The sequence below is a fragment of the Bombus fervidus genome, chromosome 5, assembly GCF_041682495.2.
Source record: "Bombus fervidus isolate BK054 chromosome 5, iyBomFerv1, whole genome shotgun sequence".
Lineage (NCBI taxonomy): Eukaryota > Metazoa > Arthropoda > Insecta > Hymenoptera > Apidae > Bombus > Bombus fervidus.
Genome location: NC_091521.1, coordinates 1,485,513 through 1,511,252, shown reverse-complemented (window position 1 = coordinate 1,511,252; position 25,740 = coordinate 1,485,513). Strand labels below are relative to the sequence as shown.

The window sequence follows — 25,740 nt, the reverse complement described above, 5'->3', positions numbered from 1 at the left end:
TTGTGTTCCGAGGTCTCGTATGCTGCTAGAAACATAAATAGAAATAGATATAGCATATCAGTACATCTTTTAAGTTCTGTCGTATTTAAATATATTTTAAAAGCTTTTATATTTTAAATATATCATGTTAATGAATTAAAGGATTATGAATAAACCTCCCAAATTAGAAAAAAAAATAGAAAATAATATGTATTATACATTGCTAACGAACATTGTTATTGTTTATATGCCAAGCAAAATATGAAATAAATATATAGATAATTGAGATTTCAAACTATTATTATTGATAATATTTATCGATAATTGAATCACATTATTGATCGGTGATGATTAAAATAAAAGAGCAATATAATGGGCATTAAATACAACATTTATTTTGTCGCATTACTTTTTAATTTAAAATATATAAACTGTACATATATATATATTTATTTATTTATTTATATTTATAAGTAGTATATGTTTTCATATAATAGTCGTGAGCATGAGTAATGGATGTAATATATTCTTTGCATGTGGCAGTTTATTCGAACGTAAAAAGTATCTTTGTTCTCAGAAATCGATCTGCTGAAATTTCCACGCAATTTTTCCTTCAGTCCTGTTGATTCCATATCTTTGAAAGAATGTTGAAAATATTTTTACTTCCTCCTGATGTAAATAGAGTTGTATACGTAGAGTTGAAATTTGAAACTTTGCAATGTAAATATAAATGCGACGAAAACTGTTAGAAACACGTATACAATATTTCATCGTCTCAGCGAACAAATTGTTGGTGAGACGTAAGAAAATAATTGAATCTTAGAACGATTTGAAATGCAACGATGCACCTGTTTGTATTTTACTTTGAATCTATTTTAGTTTTTCAACAAAATCTTTTTATTACTTTCATATATAGTGTTTGATCGCGTGGTAAGTAGCGAATAATTTTGTAAAAAGTTTATTTAATAAAGTTATAAAAATAATGTAGCCGACCAATAAAGAAAAGAAAATGAAGATCGAGCTGACAGAGAATTTTTCATCAAAATTGCTAACATAAACGACATTAGTTCTTAGAATGTTTTATATCTTCTCTTGAATGTCTTCTATTGGCCCATCGCATCGGCAACTTACACACTACGGTAGGTTCATCGGTATTATCCCGACTGTACAGCACTTTTTCTTTTTTATAAATAATTCTTATAAATTATAATTAATCTACGTTTCCGATTCGACATAACAGTCATACAATATACATAATATTTGCTTACGACAATCCATCTGTAATACTGCAAACCCTTCACGGCCATTCCCTCGAGAGAGATGATCATGTTTCGTATCTACTAGTTTAGTCACATTTCGGCCCTTCGGTTGTCATCGTACTGTTTCGCGATGTCACAAGTCTCTGCTTCCGGCATTAAATTGTCAAGAAGAATTCGTTCGCCAATCGTTCTCGAACAATAAAACGCGTTTTTGGTCGGTGACTCTTGTTATCGTTTGTCGTTTGCTCTCGTTCAAAGAACGATACGTCGAGTATAAATTGCAAAATCGCAGCAAGAAATTGAAAAATTTGAAATAAACCGAAACGAATCTAATAAAGAGGCAAGTTTCAGCTGCCTTGGTACGGCATTTGATCGGGTACAGCGGACGAATGATTTTGACTCGGGCTTTGATGAAAGTGAGGACTGCTACCGTCTTGCGATATTTCACCCACCGCTGGTTCTTCGTATTTTCCTCTTTTGAAGCGACCGTATAAGGAAGAGTAGGGCAGGTTGTAGTGAATAGCCGCTTGGTTGATGCTCATATGGCCTAACCTGAAAAATGGTGAATAAATGGAAGAAACCACTGAATTTCTCGTGCGTCTTTTACGAAACCACCGATCTTATAGATGATACATGCTTAGAGAAGTGGCGGTCACAGGTTGTTGCCTCACGGTAAAATAGAAAAAGAGAAAAAGGAAAAGTAGCAGAATGAAACGTGTCGTTTGAAAGAATAATATGTATTATAAGAAGGACGATATGAAGAAACGGTAATTTACCTGACAGCTTCGAGAGCTTCGGTCATAGCATCCTCGCTCCACGGTGTAGGATTACTCCTACTAAGTTCAATGCCTTCTCTTTTGCATCGACCATATAATGTCCCCGTCGGTATACCGAATTCCGTGGAAGCTCTCTGTACCGACGTTTGACCAGAACGTATCGCCTCGAGAGCGCGATCCAGATCGGCGGGCGACCAGGTTGTGGGACTTGCGTTGAATGGCGCAGCCAGTCTGATACCTTCTCTTCTCGCAATTTTGTACAAGGTACTCGACGGTATACCAAACGCCTTTGAAGCTTTGTTCGCCGATATCGTTCCGGTCCGTAACGCTTCTAGCGCGCTGTTTAAACTCTCGTCACTCCACGACTTTGTAGGTCCGTCTTTTTTTGGAGTGTCGATGCCCAGTCGATGTGCTCTTTGCCATAAAGTCGTCGAGGGTATACCGAACGTTGCTAAAACGATCGCGACACCACTGGATTAAATAAGAGAACGCTGAGAAAGCTTGTTAACGGACTAACCGTAGGCTCGCGTGTACTAGCCGAGCGAAAAAAAGTGGTGCGTGCTTTTGAATTACCGGAGGCTTTCGTAAGGCTCATATCGTGATTTCGTAAGGCTTCCAAAGCGGCATCCATATCCTCTTGCGTCCACGATTTCGAACCATGATGATGAGAACTGGATTGTCCGGGGTGACCCCTTGAGTTATTTTCACCGGAATCTGAGTGAACCGAACTTCCAGAAGGCATTAATCCAAGCAACTCCGGTGTGATCATCATCATGTTGTCGCTATCGGCCGCGTTCTTTGAACTGACGCTCGCTCGATCCGACATGTGGCTATCGATATCGATCGTGTCCGACGAATCCATCGTGTGCAATGTTTCAAACTTGATTTTTACACTGTCACAATTTTGGATCTCTGCGAACAGATGCAAAAAACAATATAGTTTCAATAAATGCCTCCTTCGGTTGGAAGAGTCTGTGTAACATCGAGCCGCACTAACGAATCGCTGTGTTTCTTCTTATTTCGTTTACCCGGATTCTATGATCTAGACCGTAGACGATATCGGTATCGTCGACGTCGCGCATCGCAACTTCGTGCCGGAGAAAGGAGCGCGCCACCGAAAGCAAAGTTGAACGCATGGACTAAACGAGGTAGCGTGGGCTGTTACGAACCGAGCAACGTAAATCTAATCGCAACTAGTTAAGCTCGATTAGACCGATTATTTTAATTCCCTCCCTGTCTAATAACCAACTACGGTTTTATTTCCCCCTCCCCCCCCCCCCCATACACGATTCACGCCGAGTTCGACATAGTGAAAAAAACGATACAACATCGATACACGGACAATCATGGGATACTGATAGAGCAACCGTGAATGTCGATATAAATATTTATAGCAACCGCACCTGTGGAATGATGATCCGGGTCCCTTAAATGTGTAATCGTAGTACCGACCAATGTGGCACTTGGTGGTGTAGGTTGAGTTTCTGGAGGTAGGTCAACCTCTCCGGGATCCGGATGATGACCGTAATGACCGAGGCCTGTATGACAAAACATGTCACCTTTTTTATTTCAAGTGAAAACGGTCTGCCCAGTGCGTTGCCGTAAATCTGTAAGTCGCCCCACACCTAAAATCCGCCACGAATATTTCGCTATTCTTTCGTATAATTTAGTTGCAAATTAACAAAGAAAGAGAAAGAAAAAAGAGCTTAACACAATCTATAGTAATAAGTACATACATATGTACTATACTGTTGACACAGATGTGTGGTAAACGATGTTACGTTTTTACGTGGAAGCAAAAGGATCCAGGTGTGGGGCCCGTATCTCATTATCGATTACTTACCGTTGTTATTGTTGTTGCTCGTATTGTTACCGTTGCCGTTGCTGCTAGCGTTGTTATTATTGTTGTTGTTGTTGTTGTTATTGTTATTATTGGTGGTGCCAGTAGTGGTACTATTGTTACTGCTACGTTGGCAAGTTTCCAAGACTACTGCTCCCGTGGTTGCCTCCGTGCACTCCTCATCTTCGGGTTGCCAGTCTATGTGATTCTGCGAAATATCCGGTACGAATTTAGCGACGACCGTGACGAGATCGCTTCGTCGCTTTCAAGACGGCTGTCGCGTTCTTACGTTCTTTGGTTTTTCCAAAGCTTCGCGCGTTCATCGACATCGCCGCTTACCTCTTTGTTCTCCCAATCGTAGTTTTCGTTCGATTCCTCTTCTTTGTATCGATCGTAATGCCTCGAATCCGTAGCGCGAGGTTCGAACGTGGTTCTGGGTCTCTTATACCTTGGATGATGTCTCTTCAACTTGGTGAAATTTATTCTAGGAGTACCGGGTTCTCTTGGCGGCGAACTCAGACTTACCGATGGTGGCCCGTCTCTGCTTTCAGGTACCTCGCACAGTCCTTTGATCTTTAGCTGATCGGCTGTTTTTAACAGTGACTGTAACATAGATAGCATACGATTGTAAACAGGTTTATTCGACCTCCATATACTCGATTTGTCTTTGAAATCGCAGATTCGTTTTTATAACATCGCCGAGGAAGCAACTAAATATTCGCTTAGACCGATGATTATAGATAAAATTTTGAACGATGAAATCGGCGCGATCAATTTCAAAAAAGTTTCGGCTGTGTTTTGCTTGCACGACGAATGCAGCAAACGTAGGGAGATTCGTCGATTAAATCGGGAATGAAGCAAAAAGTAGCCGATCTAGATGAATCGTACTTCAAAAAAGAATGAAGAAAGAAGAAAAAGAAGAGCACAAGAACGAAAGAAAAAGAAAAAAAGAAAAAACAGACTGGCTAGACTGGGTTCGCATATTCTGAGTAAAAGCTCGTCATCCTTACGGCTCGTTTCAGTGGGTACGGTTTCATCTTGCGATTGCCGCTTGCGGTGGCTCGGTCTAAAATCAGTATTCGCGATCCAGTTTCGGCGTACGACGACGATTCACCGGCACGGTGCGTCGACCCGTATCGAGCAGCGCGACGGGCTCCTCGCAAGAACGACATTCACCTCACCGGTCTCTTTAACCTTGAACCGCTAGTAAGGGAACTAGGCAACTAAACGAGGAAGAAAGGAGAGGCGCAGAATAAACGGGAAAAAGAAAGTGAAGGAAAAGAGGAGACAGAGAGAAAACCTAAATAGACGAAAGGGGGTAAAAGAGAGGAATGAACGTTAAGAAGTATGGAAGAGTAAAGGGAATAATAATTTGTAAGTTAAGTATACTCGTATTTCTAAGATTCAGCATTCGTCCAGGTGGCAATGACAATGAATTTAAATTGCAAGCAACGAACAATAGAAACTATATATATAATGCAACATCGACATGGATAGACGAATATAAAATAGGAAAAGAAAGTCAATGAAAAAAAGATTCCTTACAGGAAATAGGAAGTACGAAAGAAAAGGAACGAAGAACGAGCGGGCCAACGAACGAACGAGACCGAGGTTCGCGTTGAAGTTGAGGTTTTCTCTTCTTTAATCAAGGCAGGGGTGGTGCGATTAGGCGGGGTCGGCAAAGAGACAAGCAGCATGAGAGCGCGGCTATGGTAGCGGCGGCGGCGATGGCAACGCGGCGGTGGCGGCGATGGTGGTGGCGGCGATGGTGGTGGTGGTGATGGTGGTGGTGGTGGCGGCGGCGGTAACGACGCGACTAGGAGGGGGTGAGAAAGCAGAGGAAGAGTTAGACGATGGAAACGGTGGTTCAGGTGGGGGTTTAGGCAGACTGTGTCGGGGGTGTTGGCGGCGGCTGGAAACGTGGAGCGTGGGTGGAAAACTGGGTGGCGCTAGGTAGGACTACGTTTGCCAGTGTCAGGAAGAGAAGGAGAGTAGTGTAACGAGAAAGCGAGAGGTACAAAAGTGGAGAGGACGCGGAGGAGGAGATGGGAAAGGAAAGAGAAGGGGGGAGGGAGTGAACCAGCGATTGAGTGAGCGACGGAGAGAAAGAGGGGGACAGAGGCAAAAACGCCCGCAGGAAGAATGGGGAGGCCTCCGACGCGGCTGTCGCGGCCCCAGGGCCGTATCGACCACCCCAAACTCTGATCCTCTTCTCAACATTCGCGACGGCATGGGCACCGATATGACTTCCAGCCGTTTCCACCTATACATGCATATATCTTGAGGATCGTTCTGTAGGTCTTGATCTCTTTCTTCTTTCATCGTTATCATCATTATCATCATCATCGTCGCCGTCGTCGTCATCATCATCACCATCATCACCATCATCATCATCGTCGTCGTCATCATTCTTTCACACTTTATCCCATTCGCTAAATGCAAAGAAAGCTTCAGAAAGCAAGGATATGTATAATCCGGTTGAAATATTCACGAATGTTCTCAGGCTTGACGAGATATGAGAATTCATGCTATCGATTGAAAGGTAATCGAACTTTTACGTCGGATGCAAGTACGGCGATTACCGACACTAGCATCATCTTGACATGAAAATGCAACTTGCACTCGCACCGATTGTGACAGGACAGTTTTAGAAGCGGTCTCTGCAAACGATCTTTCGATGCTACAGTCGCTTTCCCGTAACTCGACGATTTAAAATTGGCGATGTCAAAGTTGTAAAGCGATAGCCTATGTAAGTACAAAGATTCGGTTATTGTATTGCAAGCGAACGCAAAAGATGCATTTGTTCGCAGTTTAATTAAACGAATAAAGAAGGAAAGAAACGTTTAAAAAGGTGCGATGCTTTAACAAACGATAAAAGCAACGGCTATGACGACGACGACGATGACGACGACGACGACGACGACGACGACGACGACGACGACGACGATGACGACGACGAGAGCGAGGATGAGGGCGAGGGCGAGAGTGAGGGTGAAGGTGAGGTTGAGGATGAGGGTGAGGGCGAGGGTGAGGGTGAGGGTGAGGGTGAGGATAAGGGTGAGGGTGAGGGTGAGGGTGAGGGTGAGGGTGAGGACGAGGACGAGGGCGACGGCGACGGCGACGGCAATTTGGAGAACCACGAACGCTGGGCGATGGGTAGAGTTGTACGTGTGCTGGTGTAGGGGTTAGGGAGAGTGGGTGGGTAGTTGGTTGGTTCGGCGGTGGATGCATAGGGGTGGTGCCATCGGTTCGGAGGCAAGAGGGAAAGGCACCGGCAGAATCCAACCTCACCAATCAATACTTAGGGTTCAAGGGCATCGCCCGACCAATTATCCCAGACTAATTGACACGAGACAAGGAAAAAAGGATTCCTCCTATACTACCTTCGTTTCGTGATTTTCGCGATCGACAACGATGACAAGATTTTCCAGGATCGTTCCAAGAACGGCGCGCCACCGAAGCCGGTAATCAGCGAGTAAGACGCTGCGAGAAACGTATTTCCTTCCGATAGAATCAAACCGAACAAACGTTCGATTCGTTCATGCCTTGGAGAAATCTTTCAGAAAATAGGCTTAAAAGAATTTGTTTTTCAATCCGATAGACGAGAGCGTGTATGTATCTTTTAAATGCAAATTAGTAAAGTGGAATCAAGCTAAAGTGGATAAAAGGTGGGAGAGATAAGGAAGCGTTGGCGAAAGATTCTTACACGGAGATGGAAGGATGTGGATTCGTGTTCTTTCGTGAAAAGAAATAAGGGGGCGACAAGAGAAGTTCAACAGGTGTAAATCCGCAAAATGATCGACCGTGGAAACGTTTCACGAGAATAGGAAGGACGCGAAGGGGTGGCTGGGGGCTTGGTTCGTAAGAGACGGCGGAAGGTACGCGTTACACAACCATGCTGGTACGAAGAGACTTCCCGGTTGGAGAAGAAGAGCAGAAAAACTGAGAGAGAGGGAAAATAACATGAAAGAGAGAAACGAGAGAAGATAAGCAAAGAGGAGAACGTACGGGGGAATCCCCGAAGATAGTCCTAGGGTCGTCTCCGCTATTACGAATACGGCGTCATAACGGAATTGATAATGTAACGGGCGTCACGAGCATAACCTTCCTCTCTTCTTCTCCACGCTACATAACCTCCTTTCTGAATGGGAGTGTGACTCTCGCCACCACGTGCTTTTCGAACAAGTAGCGACAACAAGTAGATGCCGGATCGTGGAATTCTTATTATTTTTAACACAAAACTCAAAATTTACATCTTAACGTATGTCTTCGCACGCGACATTCTATGTTATTTTTTCCCCTTCGCAATAATTTCATCCTTCGTCTTCCGCTTTTGCGACATCATATTTTTTACATTATGCCGCGAAAGTTATTCGAAAAATCATCGTTTACGCGTCGATTTGCGTTCGAGAATTTGGCTAGCAATTAACAAAAGCGTGCGTTAGTTTACGATTATTTAAATGGTAAAGATTTAAGCGAGTAAGATAAGGCTCTCGTCGAATGTTTACAAATGTGAAGCGGAGAAGCCTGGTAATGCGAATGGTGTAATTTCGTACACATTTCACAGGATTCTTACGTTATGTGCACGTTGCATGTATGCATAGATGCATGCAAACATGTAAACGCATTAACTCGATCATTATTATACTGTACAATTATTTATCATTCGCAGAAAATCAATAGGTTTACTCATCCAGAACCGAACGAGTTAATTTTATAACTCACAAATTACATAGGTATTATATCTTTGACGGAAAAAAGACGGAACCCGATGCACTTGACACGAATTCATTGATTCAAGCACTTCAACATTTCACTATTCGAAACTCGTAGACTTTCTATGAACGTACCTTAATTTAGCAAAATTATCCGAACAAGCGATGCCGTTTGATTAAATCATCGAGGGTGACGATTACGCGCGACATGTTGTTTCCACTGCACACACGACACTTCACTCGTTTGATCGATGCTGCGTGCATCGTAATTCATATATTTATTCCAAAGTAAATTATCCAAATGTCGCACATTTGGTAAACACTTTGCGCCGAGTCGTTGCATCTTTGCTTCATTCAGAAAAACAGACAAACACCAATAGATAATCACGACGTTTCTTCGTATTGGTAAATTATCACGTTATAATTTATCATGGTATAGATTTAGTTAATAATTTGCAGATTCGTTATGCTTCATACGCACTGTTATGTATACTAAAATATTTCGAACCACGATAGTTCACGTGCACGATACGGTCGTCCAAGATTCGGCGGGTAATAGTAGGTGTCGTGTATCCATATAAAACTTTCGCCTCCTTTTCTCTTTCCTCTGCTCTCTCTTTCTTCCTTTGTTCCCCTCACCATCCGCCTCTGTCACTTTCTTTGTGTGTTGCGAAAACTTTATCGCAGCAATACCCATTCTATGGCAAGTAGCAATAACGCGACGCGTCTGCCAAGACATTCTCCTATCCTGATGCAAAGGAACTTGTATCGTTTATCACTTACCTGACTGCGATATTCCGTAGACGAACGATCCCTCGTTGAAAATGTAAAGATGTACACAGAAGGAGGACGGTAAAGACAAAACAGGATGAAATGGAAATCGAAGCGAGGAAAGAGAGAAAAACGGGAAAAATTGGACGAATGGATGGAGAATGAACGATGGAATGAGTAACTATGACAGGGAAGAAAGAAGAGAAAGAAAGAAAAGAAGAAACAAAGCGAAAGATAAATAGAGAAAGAACGGAAAGAATAAAGAACGGAAGAAGGAGAGGAGGAAGAGAAAGTGGACGATAAGCTAGAGAATGAGGAACAGGTAGTGAAGGAAGAAGAGAAGGAGAAAGAGATAGAAGAGAAAGACGAAGGAAGCGGAAAAGAAAAAGATACAGGAGAAAGGGTAATAGGATGAGGAGATGAAAGAGAAGGAAGAAGAAGAGGTGGAGGAGGAAGAGGCGGAGAAGGTGAAGAATGAGAAGAAGAAAAAGGGGAAAAATAAAAAGGAAAGGAAGAGGAGGAGGAGTTGCAGAAGGAGGAGGGGGAGGAGGAGGAGCAGGGGGAGGAGGAGGAAGAAGAAGAAGAAGAAAAAGCGGCGCAGAAGTCACGACGAGAAAACGAGGTGATATCAGCGTTAGTAGAGTCGACGTCGTGAAAAAGCCAGACGAAACCGTGTACGAGGAGGTTACGACCACGTAGAACGAGAGGATAATTCCTGGCAGGGCCCGATCTCCTACGCGGCGAAGCCCAACGAAAGTGAAATGGCATTCGGCGCTCCGTGCTGAGGGCGCACGGCATTCGGAGGAGCGAGGAGATGAAGAGGACGCGGCGAAGAGCGGGAGGAGGCAGAGGCAGTGGCAGAGGCAGCGGCAACGGCAGCAGCAGAGCCAGAGCCAGAACCGAGGAGGAAGAGGAGGAGAAGGAGGAGGAAGAGGTGGCGGCGGTGGTGGTGGCGGCGGCGGCGGTGGCGGCGGAGGACGCCGCGAAATTCGCCGACGCGACGAACAAGGATGGATTCAGGCCGCGCTCGAGCGCGTACAACGAGGAACAGACTTGTGGGGGATGCGTGCTCGGCAGTGGACAGAGAGCGATTGAGCATACGCGTGGAGCGAGCGAGCGAGCCAGCGCACCTGACCAGTCCCCGAGAGAGCGGGGAAAGGGGTTGAAAACCGGCGGGTGGCAGGCTCGTTGGAGGAAAGCGGCGAACGGTGAGGGGAGCGGGCCGACACAAGTCCGTTCGGTGGAAGGGTGATAGAGAGCATCGAGTACGAGAGGTGGGAACGGGGATCGGCGGAGAGGCAAGTCTGCGGTGTTTGAGAGAAGCGCGCGCTCGCCTCTGACGGTTAAGCGACGAACATCGACGAGCAGTTCCCGTGGGAGCGAGTAAGACTTTCTCCGACCGAACAAAAACAGAAATACAGTCTGTGCCCGAATGAACGAGACGGAATATAGAAGACGAAGAGCTGAAACGCGTTTGGCCACGGCAGAACGGAGACGGATGCAAGGTTCGCGAGAGAATAAAAAAGGATGGAATCGTGGCTCTGCCATCGGTACGACAAAGCTAGCGTTATATACTCGCGTGAACACGCTGGTCGTGACTATATGTACATATATGCGTGCATACATGACATAGACAAAGAGAGGGAGAGGGGGAGGGGACGAACGCTGCAGTGATGTATACCTAAAGTTAGGATCCTGTTTTCCATGCGTTATAATTGAACTACGAACGAATTTATATTTTTAATCGGCTTTGAGATGCAAATAAGAAAATACGATAGTGTTAAGTAGTATACATTATGATAGACTTTTGCGTATACGAAAGAAGGAAAAAGAAACTTTCGCGTCGAGAAAGAAGATTTGTAGTTTGTTTTTGCTTAAGTTTATATATATGTGTATATTTGTGTTTTCAAGAAAACTACAAGTTTATTAATTGGATGGCATGTTGAAGATGCGAAGAAACACTCGACGAAGATCGAATTGTCTTCACTTTCGATGAAATTCATTAAATAGGCCCAACGTGAAATAGCGAGGGTCCTTCGAGGCCGGCCCTGTATCGAGCAGACTCGACTTTATTCCATTCGATTCGACGTAACTCGATTCACGATCGAGACGATGAGTTGCATGGTCGAGGAAAGAGAGCTTGATTTCGGGAGAGCGAACAGCGTAGGAAAGGACAGAAGGACCGAAACAAAGAAAGATAGAAAGGAAGAAAGAGGACACGAGACATGAATTGCAGTGCTTGCGCGGACAAAGGGAATCTGCGGCGGCTCCAGGCGCGTCCCTACGCACACGCGTGTTACTGTACACTGTACACGCATGCATGAATAACGTCCAAGTATGCGCACGCATGCACGCCACTGTAGAAAACCGCGTGTCTAAAGTCGACGCGACGGAAGAAGCGCGAATTCTCTTGTTTCTCCCCGTTCGACATTGCCGCTTGCCCTTCTACCCCTTCGCAGCATCTTCTTCTCCGTCACTCTTCTCTGCGTTTCTCTTCTTGCACTCCTTCTCATTTCTTCTCCTCTCTTCGCTTTTCTTCTAGTTTGCATCTATTAAGAGGAATAAAGAAAGCACGATCACGAACCCTGTGGTGCGAATCACGCGTACGTTGCTTACTTTGGTGCGTTGTCTTGCACCCTTCCGATCCCTTTTCCCGCTCCCGAACAGAAAAAGATTATTAGTTGTAATTACCAATAATTTCGACTATGCGCATAGGCTTACCGAAAACGCGACGACAGAGAGTTAGGTAAGTCTAGTAGCAATCGAGACGCATATCACGCATAGATGTTCAAAATGTCCGTCACGATGCTGTTTTCAATGCTTTCGTTCAATAATCGCATTCTACGCTAGTAGTGCCGAAATAATGCGATCGTTCTTTTTACGATCTGTTCCGGATCTCGGTACCCGTTAAACAATGAAAGTCGTCTATTCGATCTCCGATCAAAACGTATATAGTCAAATTGTCTTCAAACCCAATATTAACAATTTCTTGTTGCATCGATCTAGCATAACAGCAATTATTTATTGCTAAGAATTGCAAACTTTCAAAAGCTTAATCCGGTACCGTAGCAACTTAAATTTAAGTCGCGTCAAGTTCAAGGCAACGGCAGGAACAATATCAATATAATTCTCCGACATGCCTCTTCCGTTTTTGATCTCGTTACGGAACCTGTAGGTACGGAGATCCTCGACAACTAGTCGAAAACGAGGTCAGTAGAGAATACTAGCCTTGTGCCTGCGATACTCGCCCCCTAAATATATGTAAGTAGTACGTGTGCGTTATCCATCTCGCTTTTCTACCGATCCTTTCTAATTCGATTCTGTCGTTAATTACATTCGAAAATGGAGAATCAGCGACGATAATTCAAACTTGCTCGTTCATCGATACAAAACCCAAACCAATTGGCGATCTAATGCGTGTTGGTAAGTACACGCGTACGTATATATAAGGTGAAAAGTAATTTTATGCAGATCTGTGAAAAAGATCTGACGTAAAATTGATCTTGTCGTTTGAATTCGAGGTTACATGTTTGTTTCGTGGTATCGTATTCTACTTATGATAAGAATCAACAGTCTCGTAGAAACCATGGGTTCCTTCCCATAGTAATACATAAGGTGGTCGAAAGACCATGCTCGATACTTCTGACCATCCGTTCATGTAATAATATCCATCTTGGATCAGTGGTTAGAATTATAATTTATCCGATCGTGAATTTTCCTTCGGTTATAATATTTTCCACAAATATTCTCCCCGCAGTGAGGTTAGAATCTAGTATAATTTTTATATCTGAGAAAACAATACTAACACGGTGGTGTCGGATTTTGGAGGCGAGAAATTTTAGCAAATAAAAGATAACAATAACGATAAAAGTATATCGAACAACGAAAAAGCAATGAAAGGCCAACACGAAACTCTCTAATACACATGTAGCAAGAACAACAAATAATCAGGTATCAGGAAAAGGAGGTTAAGAGTAACACGGACACGACGGAGACACTAGTGAAAATACAGTAGATAGACTCATGCAAGATATTTTCGCTACCGAACAGTGCATAGGATACGAATTGTGCCACCACGGAGATTTAAAACGATGAAAAGCACGAAGAACAGCAAACTACTTCCCCTAGTAATTGGGAATCGTTGTATTTTTTCAGTCTTCTTGTAAAAGGTGGAAAGTTGCTTACTTCGTGACAAGAGTCGATGCGATACGTGACCTTTTTTCCGACAATTTAAATTTGGCTTGTCGAAGCACGGCGTGCCAGTTCGATTTAAACGTTTAGCCAACTATCTTGATCGTACATTACGAACAAATACAAAGAGACTTGATAATAATAGCCGAAGGGGAGGCTCTCGGAACTGATTGTATCATTGACGAGTATCGGTACTATTAGCAAATTAATAATCGGTATCGGCAAATAACATTCTTAAATTTATCGAACGATGATTCAATTTTAACGCAAGTCTGAAATTACGAATAAAATATAAGATTAAAGTACGGTGAACGGGGGACGCGCTATTTCTGAGATTATGATAACATTACAGCTATTTATAACGGATCTTAATAGGAATAAAGAATGGGAAACGATAAAACATGAATCGGGAAATAGGAAACGAGAAACGGGAAATGCAGAAAGAATACATGATAAACGAACGACCGATGGAGAGGTCTGTAGTTAACGCGTGCAGAAAGATGCAATCGCGCCATTTGAAAAATGCAGAAAATCTACACTATCGACAACAGGTTTGCAGATGACTGCAGCAAAAACGAGAGGAGGAAACGAATCCTGATCGGTAAGTTAGGAATCCGTATCGCGAAACTATTCAAAGTTGGTGTCGATGGCAATGGGTTAACTTCCGACGGATGTGTAGAGTCGATGCTTGGCGCGTGGCTCAACTGTCGCCGTCGTCGATAAAAAGGTCTGTAAAGGTCGTGCTCGTATACCAGAGATACGAAACAATGTAGGGGGAAAGAGAAAGTTTCTCGAACGTCTCGTCGTTTATAGACGTCTTGACGTCGAGTCAAGAGGTCTAAACAATGCGACGTTAGAAGGGCTTATGACACGGTTGCACGGTATGGCGCGGTTATTCGCGCGACGCAAAGTATAGTCAACGTTTGTTCGTGCCGCTAAATCTCTGTTTTCCCGATTTTTATTCGACCCTTTACAAAGTGCGTATACGCGATCGAAACTGCGAAGTCGGAATTGCCTTTGTTCGTCTAACGTCGTTTCGCGCACTGTTGCGTGATCGCAACGCCATTGTTTTAACGGATAAAATGAGAAAAAAGATGGAGACACACAAAACAGAAGAAAGAAAAATAGAACGGTAAAACATATCCAGCGTTAAGATACATAGTTGATCAGAGTATAACAAAATACAGTGGTTCTTACCTGAAGTTCTGCTTGCGAAACGTCGATCTCTCCTCTATAGACGAATTCTATGATGAACTTGAGATCATTGAAGCACACATCTTGGGGCATAATGATTGTCGGATGTTTGCAGGGATTTGAAAGTAGAAGCTTTTGAAAGTAGGAACTGCACGCCGATAGTACCACCTGCGCAAACAGAAGGAGTTGTATCGAACGATCAATAAGGTAGGTAGAGGAAAATCGGTGCATCGACCTGGAGCCATGGTGAAATGAAACGACACGACGTGACGCGACGAGTGGCCCGCAACGTTGTGCGCTATAGGTATGTATATCGATTACAATCGAGCGAGGATTGGCGAGGAAGAATCGGTAGGAGGATTATCGATCATACGAATCTAATTTGGATTAGATCGACTGTCGGTCGCGATTCGCTTACCTTGTGTGCCTTTAAAGAAGCTTCGTTGCATGCTAAGGTAACATCGACGAAAGCTTCCGTCTGAAGGAGTTGGTGGAAAACGGACGTCATGTTCGACTGATAGTTATTCCAGCGCAGGCAGTAGTGCTGCCCGGCCATGCCGCCGCTGCAACAAAAACAGTAAAGGAACGATCACTTGTTGGTTTTTGATCGTGAACCAATTGTTTCATCGATATATCGTAAGTCGCAAGCGATGGGTCGAGCTGTTGCATATGTCGTAACGATGCTCTTCTTCCTTCCTTCAAATCGATCCGTAAAAGGGGACAGTACCTGTAGTGCACGCCCCAATAACGATCCGTCTCCATGAAATATTCGTTCTCCTTTCCGGCACAGTATCGGCGGCGCGGAGATCGTTCGGTCGAGATCGTATTTGCGGTGGCTGAGAAAATAAAGAGATAGCGAGAAACCGGTAGAGAAGAGAATAAGAAAGATAGATAGAGATCGGTAAGAGGATCGAAGAGTGTAACGAATCGAGCGCGAGTGGCCGAAGGGAACGGAGGCGGATGAGTCAAGGAAAATAAAGACCGATCGGAAAGAGAAGAAGCCAACTGTTGGTAGCGGCAGCGGACAGTGCACAACCAGTTGTCGCTGTTTTCGCGGTGCAACGATATGGAGAATCACTTTCGCGGTTTGACCAACGACGACAACGTGAACAACGGAAACGATGATCTAGAATGGAGAATCGAGGCCCGCGTGTAGAGGATCGAGGATCGAGAATGAAGCATCGACGAACAACGAGCGACGAACGGCGTACGACGAACGATGAACGACGAACGACACGAAGCTTCGTCGCGATAACGTCAGCAACGTTCGCTCGTTTGACGGAAAGAAGGAAGAAACGAAAGAACGGTAAGACGGAGAAAAAAGCCGGTAATACACGGTGAAGATATACGTGGAGAAAATAAACGATACGTATCGGTGCGAATACGCGACACTGTAAAAGTTACGAAGAAGGCCGGGCGTTGGTCTGTCTTGTAACATTCACCTGTTCCGTGGACCGTGCTTTATCTGTCTCTATCTATGTGACTCTTTATACGGACCATTCCGCGTTATCTATCCGTAGGAATACGGACTTTTATCAGTTGCTTAGACGTGCGCCGATAACGCGAGAACTTTAAGCTTTCCACTCATTTCGCGCCTCCTTTCATTCCCCCCTGATTCTTCCTTCACCGATTTCTCTTTGCGCGTTGATATGGCATAGAAACCACGCCGCTCGTCTCAGTTCAACACGACTCATTTCATTCGCGATAACAGTAACTCGGATTGCGTTTTCGGCTCTTTCGCAAATACAATTCATTCATATCGATTAAAATTAAGCGTTTACCAAAACGATGTAGCTATATCGTTAGCGGATATTCCATTCTACGATCCAGAGCCTCAAACTCTTTTCACGGATGTCGTAGATAGATGTCGTTGACAAATAAACGTAGCTAGCGTACTTACTGATCGGTTTTTTTCTCCGCTCGCTGGTCGTTAACAGCGTTCTCTGCGCGTGCTTATATTCTTGCTTCCGCGTTTCCCAACGAGTTAAGCGCCAACTCGTCCGTACATGATGATACGATAGCCAATCGCGTCGCGAATAGGCGTAACGATATCTAAAAATTCGGTTAACCGGTATGCGTAACTTTCGAAAATGAGTCGATAATCAGCGATAACGGACAAACACTAGTCGTAATCGGCAATCGATCGTTTCCTTTGACCACGAATCATGGTAAACATTCGCGCGATCGACATTTATTCTCAAACGTACTATAAAATCATCGTTTTCTCGTAATCCCATGATCCGATAAACTATTCGAGAAGCGTGATATAATGAAGAGGGAGAAGGGAATAAGAAAGGAAGGAAGGATGGGAGGGAGGGAGGAGGATAGAAGAAGAGAAGAAAAGAAGGAAGGAAAGAAGAAAGGAAGGAAGAAAGAAGGGACGGAAGGAGGAGAGAAGGAAGACGATCAAAGTGGCGGAGCGAATGAAGAGAAAACCGGATGTAATGCGAGTCGAAGAAACGGAGTGAGACCGCGCGCTCGCACAGTCTCGTTCGGAAAGCGTGCTGTGCCGTGCTATGCTGTATCGTCGATATGTCTGAACGCTTGCCGATGGTTTGGAAAATAAAGGATGGATCGAAAATAGAGTGGGGAAGAGATCGAAATCGATCGCAACCGTTCGCGGCTGATCGAATCGATCAATACGCTTTCTCGCCGGTCGATCTTTCGTGCATACTTTCATCGACGATGCTTCGCTTGCGCACCTTCTCGCTATCGCCATATCGACCGTATGTAATTACATTTTCATTCAGTTGAACGTTATTTTATTACTGCGTGATATAATTTTTGTTGTTGCTGTTAAATGGTGAGTTATCGGATGGCGATTCGCGGCGTTCGTAGCCAGGCTGAATGCGAAATGGAAAATTGTAAGAAAAGAGTAGTTACTCGGCCGTTTCGCGTAAACGTTGACCGTGAAAGAAGCAACGAGGGTAAAGAGAAGCTAAACTACTCGAGCGGGACACGGTAAACGAGAGCGCGCGCGTCACTCGCGAGAAGGTGTAGCAAAGGTACGGTGATGGAAAGAAGATAAGCACAGAGCTAGACAGAACACAACAGCGTTCACTTACACGATCGACGTATTTGCGGCACCAGTAGTGGTCACAGTAACGAAACCAGTAACGAAACCAGTAACAAAACCAGTAACGAAACTAGCAACAACACCGATCAACAAAAACAGCTACAACGCCAGCTACGTTCTTATATTGGGTGTCGCAGATGGAGACACGCACGCGAACAGAAATACACAGAGAGCGGGCGATCGAATCTCGCTTAGCGATTATTAAAATTGGCGATAAATATATCGTATCGGTGAACGTTCATCCCTCGTGTGTTCGCGCTTTCTTTCGCGGTCTCGAAGAAGGACACTGCGTTGGTCTCTCCCTTTCAGAGAATCCTCCCTTCCATCTTCCCTTCCACGATTCATCTCAATTTTTCTTCGAGCTTTTTGTGTCCAATTTCACCTCGCCTCCCTCGGATCCCATCCTCTTTCTTTTTCCCCGTCTGTCTCTCTGCCATTCGTGGAGTAGACGAGCGCCTGCTCCCCTCTTCTTCTACCCTCGTATCGTTCTCGTTCCATCTCCTTCTTTTCTTTTCTCTGGCCCTCCTCGTCCCTCGGTCGTTTCGTCGTTCCTTTCTCGACCCTCCTCGTCTCTCGTTCCCTCTTTCACCGCGCGTTGGCTCCATTTACTCGTTCCCTCGTTCCCTCCCCACGAGGCGAAGACGCTATTTTCTCGTGGCCCCTTTTCTTCCACGGTCTCCGCCACCCTTCTCTCTTTTTCTCCTCTCCTCTCCTCTCCTCTCCTATCCTCTCTGCACAACTCTCCTATCCTATCCTCTCTTCCGCTCTCTCTCTCTCCACCGCTCGGGCACTCCGTTTTCTCGGTTCGCTCGATGGCAAGCTTCTACCCTCTCTCTTTCTCCTCTCTTCCTCTCCTTATACTACACGCGGCGTTTCCTTTTCCTCCTGGTCGGTGCGCGTTTTACGTTTTTCCAACGTTATCGACGTTCTTCCTCGGCTCTTCTCGGACTTTTTCCTTTCGTCGTACCATCGTACCCATCGTACCGTCCGCGTCTGTACCGTCGTACCGTCATTCTCGAGACGACCAACCAGCTCTTTCTCCGGGAAAACGTAAGCGGAAACGGCTTCTCCCCTCCTGCCTAGTCTTCCAGTCAGAACCGCGTTTCTAGGGGGAACACTCTGAAATCTTCCAGAACAGTTTCCTTCGCTTCTCGCTTCCATATTCTCGTCTTTCTTTCTCCGGTAGAAAAGCAGCGGCCGATAAAACGCGTCACTAATAAAATTTTCATCGCCACCGGCGAATTCTCCGCACTACCATCCTTTCTTTTTCTTTCCACCCCACCTGCCTTTTCCCTAAGCATATCGTCATTTCTAACATTTTACACGTTACCGCCATTCGTTACCGATGTCCGAACGTCTCGCCTACCGTTTTCGGATTTCCAATCTTCCTTCGCGTTACACCATGACCCTGTTATACCTTGAGAAACACGACACACGTCTTGCTATTATTTCCAACTTTGACAGTTTTGTACCTTCATTAGGAACGCTTTAACGTTCTTTCAGTTTCAAGCTGATCCTATGGGTACTCGTTTGGGACGAGATTTCACAGGTATGTTAAGGCCGTTTTTCGACTGAATACGGTGTTCGAGAATAGGAAAATAGTATTTATCCTTATCGATAATGAGAAATCGAACGAGAGCGAGTCGAGTTAGACAAATGTTAGAGTCTGGTTTTGATGAGTAGGAAAGCACGCAGGAGAAGAAAAACAACGCGTTTTCACATTCGTTCCTCTCGTATCTATGTAAGCGCCAATTTTTCTTTTCCAAGATTCCACTAACACCCTAGAGATTTCTATATTTTCCTTATAACGACGTCGATTTATCGTCAAATTATCGAATTATCGTAATATTTACAATCGATGTATCTTGCAGACAGAAAACCTAGCTTTTCCATCGATTCGTTGATCGCTGGACATGGACGAACGTATTATAAAATGCCGAGTTTCGCTAGTATCGCGTGGATATTGGCATCGTTCTCTCACCAACTGTTGTGCGAATAGAACGAACGAAAGCAAGAAGAGGTAAATAGAGAATCAATGTACGAATGAAGTAAATAACGAGCAGTGGTCAACGAGTCGAAGCAGTCCTAATTTCCGTCCTGTCTGTACCGTAAGGCATAACAGTACCGCATTCCAAATGCCCTTCGTTTCTTCGTTTCTCTCCGTTCACCTTTCCGAGAGAACCGGGCTCTCTCGGCCTCTCACCTGTTCCCCTTCGCCCTACCACTTGAAAGAGCAGTCGTATATATAGTGCTGGCTACGTTGTCTCCGTTCTTCCTACCGCTTTTACATCCCCGCCATTACCCTCCGATGCCGTTTTCGAAGAAAAGGTAAAGAGAGAGGAGGAAGAACGAGCTGCGGAGACATGGAGGGAGTAGAGAGACCCGGAAACGCCAATTTCACTGGAACCGAATGAGAGCGGAAGAATTGACACGTGGAGATGCGCAAGAAAAGAGAAAAGAAAAATGCCCTGTATGCACGAGCTGCTTTTCATCGTCCTTTAACGTTTCTAATCTGCGTGAAAAAATATCTGTTCGACGAAAGCTGATTCTACCAAAGGAAATTTGTACATTAGACGAATCGTGCATCTCTTCTAATCTTCAAGTTTTTCCTTGGAAACTGTTTTTCGATCGACGCTTTGCGCGTTTTTACATATCGCTTCATGTACATCTTCTCTTTCCATTTTCCTCTCACAGAACAAGGATGAACGAGGGTTAGAAACCACCCCCGGGATCCACGTGATCAGGGTTGCGTCCCTTCGAAGGGTGCAACGTAAGAGGGTGACGTGGACTTGTCCAAGGTCGCACGTGGCTTGCCCAGAGGGATCTCTTCTTCCTTACAACGAGGGTGCACAATTTTTTTTCTTGTTCGTTCGATTCTTCCACCGTCGAACAACCATTCGCGTCACGAGTGAAAAACGTTCTTCCTTCGTTGCGATATTTTCCGTCCTTTGATACATCGATGCCGTTTCCATTTCAAAATTTCCGATTTGCATTTCCAACGTGCCTACTATTTTAACCTGAATGTTGTTTGTCTGTCTCGCGATAATTATCAATAGATACTGGTTAGCCGACGAAGGAACCTGGTGAAGTTTCGAGGAAAGAGAAAGGAGTAACGAGGATGCGCAGGAGTAGTCGGCCGAACGGAAGCAACGAAGAAGAAGGGAGTTGGAGAAAGGGTGAAGAGAGGGTGGTGAACAGCGGATAAGAGAGTCTCTTTGTGTGCTCGTGTACAGCGGAGGGATGAAAGCGGAGGATGAAAAAGCCGGGGGACAGATGGCCCTTTCAGACAATGAGAAACTCCGGAGATAAGGGGAACGCGAGCGAGAATCTAAGGGGAGATAGAGAATGAGGAAGAGCAGCAGGGAAAAGGTTTGCAAGAGAAAGAAAGAGAAGAGGCAAAACTGCTTTTTTGAGACAGCAATAGAGAGAGGGACATAATGAACGATGAGGCAGGAGAGCGCGAGGACAGGAGAGCGAAAAAAGAATAAGGGAAAGAAGAGGAAAAGAGAAAGGAAGGCTGAAGGAGTAAGAGAAAGGATAGCATACAATTGACAATGAGTCAGACGCGGAATCGGCTGTACGAACGATCGTTTAAACGCGATTAATGATCGAGCGATACGATATTTTTCGTATACTGCACATGTATACTGCACGTTTAAACTGTTTTCCAGTGAAACAGGAAGTTTATGACGTGACTCTGCATTTAGGACGCAGACAAATATAGATAGGGATGATTTGAAATTTCTGCTTTTATATCTGTTTTCTAATCCAAAAGCTTTAAAGTTACATCGATACGCGAATAATAATAATGATAATAATTATTTTCATTCACGTATAGATATCAACCCTTTGCATTCTTTCATTCGTTTAAATAACAGTTATTATTGTGACGTTAGCAATGAAGCTGTTTAAAAAACATTTAACGCTTGCGTACTCTTGTAAAAGTTTAATCGGTCTGTATAGACTTTTATGTAAATAACTCATGAGCAAAAACGCGAAATAATCGATAAATACAGTTCTCTTTCTCCCTCTCGCTTTTTCTTTTTCTACCATCTTAATTTTAAAGGAACAGGATATATATACGTATGTACGTAAGGGCAACAGAATGATGAACGAAGGATATAGGATAGAGGGAGAAAAGCAAGAGGGTTGCCAGTGGAGAAGATCAGTTTTGAGGAGTAGGATAAGAGGCAACGAAAGAGGAGACAACGGCAGCGCTAGCGCGCCATGACGGTGGTAGTGGCAGTAACGGTGACTGTGGCAGTAGCGACAACAATAACAACAACAACGACGACGACGACGACGACGGTATCGACGACGACAACGACGCAACGACAACGACAACGACGACGACGACGACGACGAACGAGCAAGACTGTAGAGAAGGAAAAAGAGGTAAAGTGGAGGTGGAAGTGGAGGTAGAGCTGGAAGTGGTGGCGACGAAGAAGGTTATCGAGGAAGGGGAATACGGTAAGGCGGCGGAGAGGAAAAGGAAAAGATGGGTAGAGGCAGATCGAAACGTAGGAAAGAAAGAAAAGAGAGGTTAGGGTGGTAGACAGGATGCTTTGTGAGAAGCCAGAGGGTGAAGAGAGAAACTGGACAAAGCCGAGCGAAGCAAGAGAAATTTCTTGTCTTGTCATCTCCTTCTACCTTCGTTCGTCTCTATTCCATCTTCTCGCACTCGTCTCTTTCTCGATGCGACAAAGGTGCTTGCCACGGATCAAAAAGAGAAGGAATGCAAAACGGAGGAGAAAGACAAACACGAGAAAGATGAAGAAGGAGAAGAAGGAGAAGAAGGAGGAAGAGAAGGAGAAGAAGGAGGAAGAGAAGGAGAAGCAAGAGGAAGAGGAGAAGGAGAAGCAAGAGGAAGAGGAGAAGGAGAAGCAGAACGGAAAACAAAAGTAGCCATCGAAAGGAAAGAATGGCCAAGTTGTTGGTTGTTTCGCGTGAATTTGGCTATATGCAGGTATCGTAGGAGATAAAGGAACCGAAGAGGAGTAAAGCAGCGGCACGAAAGGAAAAGAGAGACGGAAGGAAAAAGAGAGGAAAAAGGGGAGAGAGCTCTTCGAGAGAACGGCGAGCCCAAAACGAGGACAAAGAGAAAATGACAAAGGCGAGAGGGGCGTTCGATTCGATTGGAAAGGCAGGCAGAGGGGCCTCTTTCCTTTTACCAGCGTTTTCTCCGTATTATGCTCCGTACTTTCCGTTGTTCCTATGCGCGCGCGTACAGCGGTGCACACAAACGCGTACGAATACGAGTATATCCTTGTCTTTACGTACATATACACGTATATACAGTATACTCTATCCGGAGGAACATACATTCACCTGAGTTCTCTTTTTTTCCTGTTTCTTTGCGTCCATCACCTTTCATTATTTCTGTCTCTATCTTTTATATCAACATATTACATCTATCTCTATGCCTGTGTTCTTAACACTTGTACAGAATTTTTTCCGTTCGTCTCTCTGCTTCCTCTCTCTCTCTCTCTTTTACTATCTCAATTATTATACGAGATTTCACGTTATGTGGCTCTATGCTTTTGCGGTGAGAGGGCAGCTTTATACTTTATACGTGGGTGAACGGGAAAATGTCTTTTGAAACCTTTCTAGGTCGCTCTCGATCGCCCCACTGTCAGTCATATACACGCGATTCCGCTTGGGGCTCTTGAGAAAATAGTTGATCTCATCGTAGTTTTCTTTTAGAGATAGTACGACTTGAAATTATAACTCTTGTACTTCCCTTTCCTCTTAGTCTTTAGCCCTTTATTGAGAAACCTTATTGTCGTTGCAAGTATACACCGCATATTAAAAAACTAAATGACTCTTCGTGCGTATTTACTGTTTGTTAAACATAAGCTTAAATTTTATAAGTTTATAAATACACTTACTAACATTATCCCTTATAGTTATAGTCGCGTACGGCGTCTGAAACTCGAGTCTTGGATCGTTATAAGAAAAAAAATGGAAAAAGGAGGGGGGGAAGAGAGAGAGAGAGAGGGAGATTAGCAGGAGGATGGGAGAGATTGAAAGGCGACGAGAAGAAGAAATAGATGAGAAGAGAAGAGAAAATATACGCGGTTCTCCCGGTAGATACGAACGCGGCAAGGCCGAGAGAAGGAACAGTAAAATTGTGGAGAATGTGTACGCGCCATCAGGGTGGCCTAGATTCAGTCAAGACCTGCTTTCTAGGCAGCATTTCTCTTTATCATCGGTACCGCTGGTACAATGTATGGGTAAACCGTTGCTTACCGCACGATCACGGAGAAAATCTCAGATGCATACAGTGCACCTTACTAATGATTATACATACTTATTAACGATTCTTCCAATTGTTTTATCAATGATTTATTAAATAATTTCTGCTCGTATAAGTGCGTAAAATTACGTTTCCTTTCACCCCGTACCTTTATCGTAGCCTATTTTGATCTACTGGAAACAGTCAACGAAAAACGTATCGTTGCTATAGAATACAATTATCATAGAAATGTGACCATCGTTTCAAGCTCACAGTGCAGTATATTATGAATAATAAATACTGCTGTATATTCTTTATTCAAGAGTATACTATTATAGAAAATATACGCCTAATATTTTCTGTAAGTGAAAAATAAAATTAATGAGAGATGAAAAATGAAACAGGAACAGGGGAAATAGAGAAAGAAAGTTCGTGCGAAAGATTTGCGAAAAGTAATTATTGGTGCACGATTTACGTTTTACGAGTAATTTTGCACCAAGACACGATACTCGTTGTGTTTTCCTTCGTATATGGCTACAGAGTACGCGCAAACATTAAATAAGTGTTTCCTGCGCATACGTAATCGTTGATTATTGGACAGTTATCGTGCACGTGACCTACCGTAATCGGCGACAGCGATTCGAACGTGCACGCGGCAACTGTTCCAAATCCTCATGGAGAGAAGACACGAGGCGCGCGTGGAGAGACGTGTAATTCGTCTTTCCGAATGCGACAGGTCGTTAAACGTCGTGGATCATTGCCACGCACACCTATACGAGTACGCACACCGAATTGACCAGCTGTTCGGGGCTATAGATGAAGCGGACGAAAGTCAAAACAATACACGCGAGTCAAAAGTCAAAACAATATCCGTAAACGCGATGTAAAATGTCGCTTGTGGAAGATCGACAGAAATTTCACACCCAATTCTCTATACAGCTATCGTTTACGGATTCTTATTCGCAGAGCCAATATATCTTTCAATACATTTCAGCATGTATACACGCGATATGTCGGAATAACAAGTAGCGACATGAAACTAGTAGAATTTTAATGCTATATTTATGCGTTTGTTCTCGAACAAAAGGAATAATTAAGATGCGATCGTGAGATGTAATGAATAAGAGTGAATAGGCTAAAAAAGGTCGTAGTATAGAAATTTATAATTGCTCTTACCTTACCATGACCTGGCCCGCGAATAATATCACCACTGGAACTAAAGTTTGGCTGATGTTTGGCAACTCCGTGCCAAGGTTCGCAGAAGACACTCACTTTTGCTATAGTTATGACACTTGGTATAGAGAACTCCGCGCAGAAAGATGTCTTACGAAGAATTTTCAGAAAACGCGTGTTCACGCGATGACACACGGACTATTGTCAGTCGTCGCGTAAAGCACGTACTGCGCTGACGACTGCCAGTTGTCACTCTCCGTTTGCCCGTGAAAACGTCGCGACACGAAGTGGCGTAGCGAATCACGGAGAAAGATGGAAAAAGAGAAAGACATAAATGCACACTAGGGGGCACCGTGATGGCGGCGGACGACCCGTGTTCCGTTGCGGACGGTGGCGCAAAGCGATTAAGCGATTTTGTTGTGGACCCCGATTCTTCCCTTCGTCGGCTCACTCTTCCCGGCTTTCCACTTCTCCCGCGTCGCCTTTCGCCTCTCCCGCCGGCTGCGCTACGCCGCCGTAAACGCGCCCCTG

The 25,740-nt window shown here is 44.4% G+C and overlaps 3 protein-coding genes across 10 annotated transcripts in view; 1 reads left to right on the top strand and 2 right to left on the bottom strand.

Annotated features, from left to right (window-relative positions):
- The window catches only part of LOC139987421 (uncharacterized), a 31,865-nt gene extending 19,943 nt beyond the window's left edge, over nt 1-11,922 (bottom strand). Inside the window, exon 1 of the mRNA XM_072003676.1 lies at nt 11,911-11,922. The gene's annotated coding sequence lies outside the window, so the exon portion shown is untranslated. The remainder of the gene's footprint in view (nt 1-11,910) is intronic.
- Psq (pipsqueak) lies at nt 418-25,740 on the bottom strand. 8 transcript variants are annotated; one of them, XM_072003577.1, is made up of 10 exons: nt 16,626-16,997; nt 15,453-15,561; nt 15,144-15,288; nt 14,729-14,893; nt 4,194-4,457; nt 3,858-4,062; nt 3,418-3,573; nt 2,588-2,926; nt 2,015-2,465; nt 418-1,790 (listed from the first exon to the last, which is right to left on the bottom strand). In XM_072003577.1, exons 2-10 carry the CDS (start codon nt 15,485-15,487, stop codon nt 1,586-1,588), a joined length of 1,965 nt encoding a protein of 654 aa, XP_071859678.1. In that variant the 5' UTR covers nt 15,488-15,561; nt 16,626-16,997; the 3' UTR covers nt 418-1,585. The 8 variants fall into 8 exon arrangements, with proteins under 8 accessions (XP_071859678.1, XP_071859681.1, XP_071859680.1 ...); XM_072003580.1 differs by lacking the exons at nt 15,453-15,561; nt 16,626-16,997 and adding an exon at nt 25,218-25,740; XM_072003579.1 differs by lacking the exons at nt 15,453-15,561; nt 16,626-16,997 and adding an exon at nt 25,213-25,739.
- On the top strand, nt 21,246-24,298 carry LOC139987355 (uncharacterized). The gene is given in 5 exon segments (XM_072003516.1): nt 21,246-21,326; nt 22,176-22,194; nt 22,197-22,297; nt 23,712-23,756; nt 23,758-24,298. Coding segments are annotated over 5 exon segments (642 nt in total). The 3' UTR covers nt 24,154-24,298.

Excerpts from the sequence above, each read along its gene's own strand:
- Psq (XM_072003574.1), bottom strand. The coding sequence starts at position 10,966 with ATGTATGCACGCATATATGTACATATAGTCACGACCAGCGTGTTCACG. Across the intron at positions 4,063-4,193 it reads ACGATTGGGAGAACAAAGAG|AATCACATAGACTGGCAACC; the intron begins GTAAGCGGCGAT and ends GATATTTCGCAG. Across the intron at positions 2,927-3,417 it reads CCCGGATCATCATTCCACAG|AGATCCAAAATTGTGACAGT; the intron begins GTGCGGTTGCTA and ends ATCTGTTCGCAG.